The sequence below is a fragment of the Mustela lutreola genome, chromosome 11 (genome assembly GCF_030435805.1).
Source record: "Mustela lutreola isolate mMusLut2 chromosome 11, mMusLut2.pri, whole genome shotgun sequence".
NCBI lineage: Eukaryota > Metazoa > Chordata > Mammalia > Carnivora > Mustelidae > Mustela > Mustela lutreola.
Genome location: NC_081300.1, coordinates 69496463 through 69507218, shown reverse-complemented (window position 1 = coordinate 69507218; position 10756 = coordinate 69496463). Strand labels below are relative to the sequence as shown.

The window sequence follows — 10756 nt, the reverse complement described above, 5'->3', positions numbered from 1 at the left end:
TCTGAATAATATTCCACCAAATGCAAATTCCACATTTTATCCATTTGTCAGTGCCGGTCACTTGGGTTGTTTCCATTTTGGGGAAACATTGAATAAGTTTTTGTATGGACATGTATGTTCATTTCTCTTAGGTAATTCCCTAGGAATGGGAATTGTTAGGTTATATAGTAACTGTTTAACCTTCTGAAGAACCGGCAAGCTATTTTCCAAATTGGTCACACCTTTTTATCATCTTTGTGCAATGAAGTAGGCACAATTTTGTCCTATTTTTACAGTTAAACTTAAGTGTAGGGAAGTGAAATCGGTTGCCCAAGGTCCCAGCAATAGCTGTCACAGAGGCAGGATTTGAACTCAGCTCTTACCAACAACAGCTTGTATCAGGAGGCACAGACCAATTGTATCTATACAGCCTTAGCCCCCAAAAACCTACTTCTCACCCTAGAGATTGTCAACTCTTGGAGCCATAAGGATAACTGCTCACTTAAGCCCAGTACTTTATAGTTTATAGGCAGCAACCACACTGTCATCTGATATTCCCAGTAGACCTGAGGGAGACAGACGAATAACAAGAAAAGACTGGAAGAGCCAGGCCTGAGCTGCCAGGGTGGGACACGTTGGGGTCCTAAGACTTGAGTGATTTCAACAGCCGTTTCCTTGATGCCACATGGCCCAGACATTCTTGAAGACTTCACTGTGCAGTCTTCACATTCCATAGGCTTCTGGTTTTCCATAAACAGGGCAACAGCAGACATGGGAGTGGGCACAGGCTATTTTGGTCTTTAACTCTCAGTCTAGGAAGACATTCCTCCTCTCCAATGGCTGTAGACAGTGGTGGGTTCTTAGTCCCAGCTTGTAGGAGGATCAGAGTGGGACTTGCATGGGGATGTGGGCCTGTCCCAAGTAAGGGAAAGAGGAGCCAGATGCAAGAGAAGCAGATGTGAGGCCTCAAGCCTGGCAAAGTATTCACAACCCTAGAGTTCATAATTCTGGTCTTAGGGTCATATCCCAAACACATTCAGCTCTATAAGGGCACATGTACAGTGTATTTGGGGTGGGGTGACAGGTAAAAAGCACCTGGGTGTCCATCTCTGGAAGAGTAAATGTTTCTCCAGTTAAGGCTGTGAGGAGGCCCCAGCTTTTAATTTTCTTATACAAGACCACCCAGGATTCAAACCCCTGCTGTCACTGTATACCTTAAATCACTTCTCTCTCAGCCCATTTCCTCATCTGCAAAATGGAAATACTGGAAAATGTACCTCCTTTGGGAGGTACTGAGACTTTAGTGTGATAATATGTGCTAAGCATCTGGCACATGGAGGTACTCAGTAGGTGGAAGCCAGGAGTGATGGTGTTTGCAGTTTGCAAAGCACTCCAAATCCATTATTTTCTTGAAAATTTCCTGCCATAGTCTGCGGCTGCAGCAGGGGAGTTTACCTAATTTAAACCATGGATCATGGCTTGAGAGACTTTACCTCATGGCTGTGCCCCTCAGTAACAGGGCGTTCCTGTGTAAAATTGCTTAACTTCTCTGAACCCTAGCTTCCTCTTCTGAAAAATAAGAACGTCAATAATTACTTGGTGAGGGGGCACCTAATTGGCTTAGTCAATAGACCATGTAACTCTTAATCTTGGGGCTGAGTTCAAGCACTACACTGGGAGTAGAGCTAACTCAAAACACGAGAACAGAACGACGGCAACAATTACTTGGTGAAGTACATGAGCTGTCTCTGAAGCCTCCAGCACATAGCAGACTCTCACTGTTCTATTTCTTTACTTCAATTTCAGAGCTCTTTATCTGATATTTAGTGAAAAAGAGATGAAGACCGGGATCAATAGTTTATTTGAAGGACATCAGGAGAAGGAAAGGGGATTCGGGTAAAGCAGAGAGGAAGAACGTGTGTGTGAAAAGGACAATAAAGCGGGGTTAGGAAGGGATGGAGAGTGCTGGGGGCAAGGGTGCCAATGCAGGTGGGGAATAGATGGAAATAAAGAAGCTTCTCTATAGGGATCTGGGAGAAAGAGAAGCAGGCTCAGAGAACGGGGCGGTTAAACTGCAGTGAGAAAGCAGGAGTGAATGAAAGAATAATGGATCCAAAGGAATGCCCCGCGAAGTCCTGTGGCTTCCTGGAATAAGCGGCCTTTGGCAATGCCGGGAAACATCCCGGTGGCCTGGCCGCTATAGGTGTTGAAGAGATGCTCAGTCAGGACTACTGGAATGTATGCACAACCTGGGGATGCCTTCTACTGGGGTCATTCCTGAAAGTTTAGCTTCAGGTGCTCACACAGGCCCCAGGGAAGTCCCCTCTCCTGGACCCTGGAATGCATGTGCTCAGAAAATCTGTTAGCACTGGCCGTCAGGAGACGTCCAGATGTCAGAGCCTTTATTTGTAATAAGGTGAGAGCTGAGGTTCAGAAGGTAGACGGCTGGTGCCCAGAAGCCAATGGAGAGTAGGCAAACGATAGTGTCTTTGCCCCTACACGGCGGATAACGGTAAGACTCTTAGGTCTAAGTGGCAGGGAACAGAACTCAAATGGGCTTAACCCAAAACTGCATTTAGTGTGTTCTACAGCTTAAAAAAATTCATAAGCCAATGAGCTTCATGAGACATCTGATCCAGAGGCTGACCGGGAATAGCAGCCTTATTTTCCTCTTTTCTCTTTTCTTTGTTCTCCTTCCTCTGGTTGCTTCATCTTAAGCTACAGCCCCTCATGGCAGCAGCTCCAAGCTCACTCCTTCCTCCAAACATCCATACAACAGACTCTTCTGGTAGCTTCTGCTCAAGTCAGGAGGCAGCGGCATTCCTTTGTGTCATCTGTTTATACTAGGACGCATGCCTATCCCTAATCTAATCACCACAGCTCAGGGACAGGGAACACTGAACTGAACTCAGTTTAAGGCAAAGGTAGTAGTCCCTTCTCTGTAAGGAATAAGTGTATCTTGTCTTACTTCAGATTATATGACTCAGGGATATCTAGAATAATTCACTTACTATTTTTTTTGAAATATTTTATTTGAGAGAGAGAGAGAGAGCAAACACAAAGGGTGGGGAGGGAGAAGCAGACTTCCTGGTGATTAGGGGGCTCTAAGAGGAGCTTGATCCCAGGACCCTTAGATCATGACCTGAGCCAAAGGCAGACACTTAACCAACTAAGCCACCCGGCACCCCAGCCCAATTCACTGACTTTTTATCAAAATGTAGCAATGTAAGAGCAAATTCCCAAATTAATGATCTCAACTTGAAGATGGTACATCTTTTAAAAAAGCAAATGTCTAAAAATCTTATGTACTAGTATGCATTTAAGCCACACTGTATTTTGCCTTTTTGATTTTTAATTATAAGGATAAATATTACATAAAAAATTGCTATAATTCTAGTACACCACATATTTCCATTCAAGTATATATCCTAACATAACCTAAAATAGCCTTTTATATATTCTCTAATACAAATTCTAACTGTAAAAAGCGAAATGGGTCAGGATACCAGGGTGGCACAGCTGTTAAGAGTCCGACTCTTATTTCGGCTCCTGTCATGATCTCAGGGTTGTGAGATCAAGCCATTCGTCAGCCTCAGTTGAATCTTAAGTTTGCTTAAGATTCTCTTTTCTGGGGCGCCTGGGTGGCTTAGTCAGTTAAACATTTGCCTTTGGTTCAGATCATAATATCAGTCCTGGGATCGAGCCCCATGTTGGGCTCCCTGCTCAGCGGCAAGTTTACTTCTCTCTCTTCCTCTGCCTCTTCCTGGCTTGTGCTCTCTCTCGCTCAGTCGCTCACTCTCAAATGAATTTTTTTAAAAAGATTTTTATTTGAAAGAGAATAAGCAAGATAGCGAGAGAGAGCACAAGCAGGGGGAGTGACAGAAGCAAAAGGAGAAGCAGGCTCCCCGCGGGGTAGGGAGCCCAATGTGGGACTCAATCCCAGGGCCCTGGCATCATGACCTGAAGGCAGACACTTAACCAACTAAGCCACCCAAGCACCCCTCAAATAAATAAGGTCTTAAAAAGGGGGGGGGGTCTCTCTCTGCCCTTCCCCTACAAATTAAACAAGTCTTTAAAAAATAAATAGATAAAAAGTGAAATGGGTCTAATCATAGATGGCCTTCTCTGAGCTACATGACAAATACTCAAGCCACTGGCAGAGTTGAAACTGAAATTCCTTAATGTCTATAACTCCTGAAGTCCTCTGTGCAAATCTAAAAGGAGAGCCTCTCTGACAGCATCAAATCATGCCCATTTTCCCAGCAGTCCCACAACAGGAACATTTCTCCCCATTTCACAGTCTGGTCTGATGTGGCAGTGAGAACGATGTGGTCACCAGGAATGGAAGAGCTGATTTGGCCTTCCGGAGCCCTCATGGGCTGTACCACTTTGGGTATCTACCTCATCTAAAAAATGGATGAGACAATCCTCAGAGGATCACAGTGAGATTCAGAAAAGCTGTGTCAGCAAGGCATTGCCTTCATGTTACAGGCCCTAAACCAGAATAGCAGAAGGCTGGGCCTGAGTGCTGGGCCCATGGCCACTGACAGTCACAAGGCCACCCTGGTCAATGGGCCTCCTTCGACGGGAATGAGCCAGAACAGATGTTCATTCAAGAGCTTCGGGAAACTGGGTTCAGGCCTTGGAGGGTGGCTCAAAGGACCCATTCACTCACATTCCACCCAGCAGCATTCCTGGTCTCTATTCACAGCCTCCGTCATCGGGGGCCCACAGGATCTGCCATCTGTTCCCCATTCCCAGAAATAATCCCAGGTGGAAAGGAGAGCTTGGAGCACAAGACACCCTAGGTCTCCTGACTCCCTTCCCAGTTGGTGTTCAGTGCAATTTCTGGTGTTAACTATGGAGAAGCAACCAGCAGTGCCTTCATTTTAGACACCCCAAAACATGGAACCCACTTCAGCCCTGGCCCCTGGGGAAACTTCCAGCAACCAGATGGGAGGCAGATATCAAACAGGTAAGGAATAGCATCCCTTGACCAAGTTAAAAGTGTAAGGGATCAGTAGTTTGTAATGGAGCCATACAAGTGGTACTGCAGAAGGGCCACCTGAGCCCTACGTCTGGAGTCAGAAGCTGCAAGCTTATGTGTACGGGACTAGGGGTGGGGACTGCTGGTGGTACAGAGGGTGGTGACTAGAATACTGGTTCTATGACTTTGGGAATGGCCTTACTCCTCGGAGCCCTGGAGATGACCTCGTGGGGCAGGTAGGAAGATCCAACGGAGGGACTACAAAGAAAAGGCACTAGGTACTCTCAGGGGATAAACACACGTGAGATCTTCAGAATAGAATGAGCTTTAGGTTTCAAATCAGGAAATAGTTTTCAACAGGCTCTCACCTTCCTCCCTCTAAACACCCACAGCAGCGCCTAGCTCCCCGTGATAGCACAATTCCGAAAATAACAGCCTACGTCTGGCTCTTACTAGGAAGCTAGGCCTATGACAAACATTTTGCACATAATCTCTTTTCAGCTTCTTACTGTGTGACTGAAGGCATGCAACCCACCGTCTCTGAGCTAAGTTGACTCAAGCATAAAACAGGAATACTCAATATTATGTAAGTTAAAACTGATGGAGTACTTAAAGAGTAAATTGGTTAAATTCTATAAAATTCCTAGAATAATTCATGGCTCTCACATAATTAAGTACTTTTTAAATAAAAATTTTAAAAAATTTCATGCCCCTGTGGTCACTCAGGGTAAGCCACCTGATTAAGGTCACAGGGCCAATCAGGTGATGGATGATTCCAGGTGGTCAGGAAACTGCCACCCCTGAATCTCATCTCCATGTGTCTCTCCACTGCCCACTGGCCCAGAAACTGCATCATACTTGTCCTTGTTCTTCTGTGGTCCTGGCATGCTGAAAGCATTTTGTAGCAGTCTATTAAATACACAGAGTATGCCTTTGAAGGATCCAAATATTTTAAGAGCTACAGAAATAAATGTAAGACAAATTCATAAAAGACTTGGTGGTGGTTAAGAATTTAGTTCAAAGCCCAACATTCCAGCGCACCTGGGTGGCTCATCAGTTAAGCGTCTGCCTTCAGCTCAGGCCATGATCTCAGGGTCCTGAGATTAAGCCCCATAGTGGACTCCCTATTCCATGGGGAGTCAGCTTCTCCCTCTCCCTCTGCCCCTTCTCTGCCCCCCTCCTCCGCTTGTGTGCTCTCTCAAATAAAATCTTAAAAAACAAAAAAAACAAAAAAAAACTCCAACATTCTCAGAGTAGAAGAGAAGACACAATGTACTGTGCCATGTTCCCACTGTCTTGGGTCTGGACAGAGCACAGGTGGCCAAGGGACAAGTCTTACAACACTGATTTCACAAGAAGGATACAAGAGGTTTATTAGACAACCCATGGCAAGATACAAAATAATTGATAATGAGAACAACCATACTCTATCAGTCAGGTGCTACTTGGGACTATGACACTATCCCACAGGACATTTCTGGGTTTGTATCTCCTAATGCGCTACCTAAAGAAATGAATCCCCTCAAATCAGGACTCAAACACAAAGGGATTATACAAAATGATTAATAATGACAACCACCATACTCTCATCAGCCAGGTGCTACTTGGTTCTATGACACTATCCCACAGCACATTTCTGCATTCACATCTCCTAATGTGCTACCTAAAGAAACGAATCCCCTCAAATCAAGACTCAAACACAAAGGGATTCCAGAGACCACTAGGGAAGAGACTAGCTTTGAAAGCTCTCCCTTATCAATGTAGAGAAGGGATGGGGTAAGAAAACTTGGCAGGACAATTTGAATTTCCAAACTCAGTAAGAGGGAAACAAGTGTACAAGGCAGGGTCTCCTGGGACTGGGGCAGAGAGCAGGACAGTGGGAGACAGGAAACGGCAAAAACGGCAGTGGCTGAGACCTGACAGCAAGTTTCTCTTCTCTACTTCTTCCGCCCGCCTCTCTCCTTGAGGGCCAGGTGGATGATGGCGCCGTTGGCCATGTTGTAATAAGCCAATGAGTTGGAATCCTTGATGAAAATGCCCTGGAAAACAGACGATGTGCTTTAGCGTGGGGGCAACCTGGCCTTGAACAGTGTAGTTTTTTAACTCCCAACATCCATTCCCTCTGAACTCAGTGAAGACAGGGCAATGGCAGGGCATGTGGGTAGGGTTGGCACAGGGAGGACCGAAGATCTCCAGTTCCCCGAGAAAGCTCTGCTTTCCTTCCCTCCTAGTAACCCATGCTCTCCCTCTTTGTCAACTTCCCAAGAAGGTGGCCCAGACCAAACCCCATGGAATTCTGACCCTCAAATCTGAAGACCTTTCTGAGATCAATCCAAGAGTCTGAGACTGAGGCTCAGAGTAGCGATTTGTCAAAGTCCTGAGAGGGAGAATAAAGCAGCCCCATGTGGGTGGGTATGCACCAGGTGGAGCTAGACTATCACTTCTGCGTCCCTGCACAAAGCCAGGCTACCCCAGACCACACTAGCTGGGATGGCTCCACCACTGGGCCAGAAACCCACCACAGCATTCCAAGTCTTGTCCCCAGATGCCCACCCTAGTCACTGAGGCATAAAGGTTTCTGGGGCTCCATACAAGGCTATAACATGACCCAGCTACCCCAAGCCTCACCACGTCAGGCTAACTTGCCCTGGTACTCCCAGCCAGCATCACTGCTTCTAAGAAGAACAGATTCACATGGCTGCCCCCAACATGTCTCTCCACTCCTTTGATTCCACAAGGGATTTAGTTTCTGGGATGGCAGAGGTGTTGAGACCCAAGGGGCAGGACCACCAACGTCCGACTCACCTCATACTGCAGCTTCTGTTTCCCTGCAGGCATACCCGTGGCTTCGTGAATCTTCACCTTGATGACAGAGACCTGTGGGACCGAGAGGTCATTCAACTCCTTGCTAAGGTCCGCTGAAGGAAGCTGACCTGCACCCCCCCCACCCGACTCCTTGGATCCCCTGCACCTGATGCCACTTAGCAGCAGCAAATCATACCTGGTCTGTGAGCGGGAGTGTGAAGACCAGCACCTGTCCGTTCAGTTTCCATTCAGTCTTATCCTGCATGTTGGGCACTTGGACTTTGATGGACACTGGACCCTACAAAACAGGACATGGCAATTATGCCCGGGGAACCCTGAGCCCATCAGAAAATATGGTTTCCTATTCCTGGGCCACCATAAACAATGTCACCCGTCCATCTGGCCTCTTGGACCCTAGCCCAATTCACTAACAGCACTAGTGACATGGCACAACTCACTTCCCGTTTTTTCTTTTCTTTAAAATGGTTTCTTTTCTTTAAAATGGTCTCTACCGTGCCCCCTAGTGAGTCTAGAACTGACAAAGTGTTAAGAAAATGCCCTGTAAAAGCATCAGAAGCACCAGAGACAGAGAGCACATAAACTGCAAAGTCAGAAAACCTGGGCTCCCAACTCCTCTAACCAGGTCTCACTAAGCCTTAACACCAAGTTTATAAAGCAAGTGATCACAACAGCTGCACGGTACTGCTGTAAGCACTGCGAAGACACAGGCCCACAAAATGCGTAGCTCTACCTTGGCACTTCAGCTGGTACTGAGAAAATGGGAAGTGCTACCGGAAAGGGGAAAAAAAAGGCTCGGGTCAAATGGACTGGGGGAGTGGGGCTAGGACTGCTTCTGCCTCCTCACTAGAAGCCGACAGACTCCCTAGGCTCTGGAAGCACCAGGATTTCCCTTATTTCTAGTATCCCAACAGAATTCCCATAACAGGGGGAACTCCAAAGGGCTGCAGCCAGAGGAGGAGGCCACAAAGAAATTAAGAACTACACCCAGGCTTTCTTTCAGTGTCCAGGGCCCCGTTCATACTCAAGTCCTGTCTGCTGGTCTCCACAAGAATTCACACCAGAGGGACCACCTACTCAGCCTGCTCCTTTCACTGTTAACTCCGCATCCACTGGGCGCTCAGAAGCCCTTCCAGGCCTCCAATATCTGACTCGGGCCCCTGAAGCCAGAGGAGTGGGAGCGGAACATGGTGGGGCAGGGAGTGTGGAACCACAGCGGGACTAGACCCCCCCAGCTGGGCATTATGACCATGGCTGGCACTCTGGTATCACTGACCTTGTTTCTGCGCAGGAACTCCTCTTCAGGCACGAGGCTGTCTTCTGTCTTCAGTTTTTTGGAGGCAGGCTCATCCTCCATGGGAGGCGGAGGGTGGACAGGGGGCATTGGGGCTGGAGCTGGGACAGGGGCCACGGGTGGAGCGGGCACAAATGCTGCAAGGACAAGAATAAGTGGTTGCGTGAGTGGGAGGAAGGCCCTGGGACTCAGGGCTGGTAAAGGATGAGGGGAGATTGCAAAGGTTTCCCACTTTTCCCAGTCGAAAGTGTGAAGGGTCACTCCTCGCCAAGTCTGGCAGCCAGCAGGAAACGGGGCAGCAGGGGCAGGATTGATAGACAGACTGGGTGCCAGCTGACAGGCAAGCATCACTGGGCCTCTGCACCTGTCTGGAGCCTGACTATCCTGGTGCACAGACCCCAGCTTTGCCACGTCAGCCCATCTCCCCCAGGACCTGTGGCTCCCCAGCTCGTAGCTCAGGGACCACTCATGTGGGGAAGCTAAGGCTCCCCTCTGGGTTGGCCCCCCAGTTGTAACAGCTGGGCAGTACTGCCAGCCACTGCACTGCTCGCAGTGCTTAGTCTACAGTCCTGACCCAACGGCCTGGAAGGTGGCACGAGAGACACTGACCTGTTGGCACAATCATGGGGGGTGGGCGGGGTGCCATAATAGGAGGGGCCGAGGGAGGCATGGGCACCACGTTGATCCTGGGCGCATGGATGATAGGCGGCATGGGGGCAATCACTGAGCCCGGGGGTAGTCGGACCACTGATGCCATTGGGGGGCGAGGCATGACAGGTACTGCAGACACAACTGTGGTACGGACAGGAGGCGGCATCTGCAGAAGAGGAGGGACCCAGAGGTCAAAGGAAGCCAAAGCTGGACCTCAAGGGCAAATAAGGCTGGTGATTAGCCCCCTGCAGCCTTTGACGATGGGGACTAGACAGCTCTGACGGAGTTCCCTGAGAGACTGCAGGCTCACAACCAGACTCTGACAGGAATTATGCTGAGAGGCCCAGAGTGACACTCTTTCCACTTGGGACTCTACCAGCTGCTTGTGGCAGATGCTGAAAAACCCACTAAAGAGGCCGACCTCAACTTAGCTTCCTGGAGACGGGCCAGAGATCCTCGAAGACCTGCTAAGCCCTGCAGCCCTTCTCTGTCCTAAGCCTGCTTCTCACATTTGCCTCTTGCCTCCCTCCCTCCCATGCTCCAATCCTCCCCCACAGAGGAAGATCAGACCAGAGGCTCCCACTTACAATTAAAGAGTTCTTTGTCTCTCAACTTGACCCAAACAGTGCCTGGGTCCCACTATAAGGAAGCTGTTCTTCTCAGCCAATAGTGTCCAACCCCAAGAACCAAGCTCTGCAAAATCAGTCCCAAAGTGGCTACTGGCTTACCGCGGGTGGCCGGGGCACGGAAGTAATGGGTGGGGCAGAGCTAGGAATGTTGGTGGCTGAAGACGGAGGTGGTGGCTGCTGGGGAAGTTCATTGGGTTTGCTAGGGCCAATCTTCTCTTTGGTATCATCCTCTGGCACCAGGCCCTTGGCCTTATGGATGGCCTCAATCTGCTCCTGGAGGGTAATGTTGGCCTGGGCAGCCTGCTGGGTCCGGGCCATGCTACCCGAGTGGCCGTCCCAGGTCACCTGCAAGGGAAAGGAAAGCCACAGCTTGTCAGGGATCCTAAAATGCAG

At 48.7% G+C, this 10756-nt stretch overlaps 1 protein-coding gene across 1 annotated transcript in view; it reads right to left on the bottom strand.

Moving 5' to 3' along the window:
* Nucleotides 1–6313: 6313 nt before the first annotated feature.
* SF3A1 (splicing factor 3a subunit 1) overlaps nucleotides 6314–10756 on the bottom strand; it is a 20402-nt gene continuing 15959 nt past the window's right edge. Inside the window, exons 11-16 of the mRNA XM_059140526.1 lie at nucleotides 10463–10708; nucleotides 9693–9900; nucleotides 9066–9220; nucleotides 7968–8069; nucleotides 7772–7843; nucleotides 6314–7005 (exon numbers count right to left, since the gene is read on the bottom strand). Coding sequence (XP_058996509.1) covers nucleotides 6904–7005; nucleotides 7772–7843; nucleotides 7968–8069; nucleotides 9066–9220; nucleotides 9693–9900; nucleotides 10463–10708 — 885 coding nt within the window. The 3' untranslated portion in view covers nucleotides 6314–6903. The remainder of the gene's footprint in view (nucleotides 7006–7771; nucleotides 7844–7967; nucleotides 8070–9065; nucleotides 9221–9692; nucleotides 9901–10462; nucleotides 10709–10756) is intronic.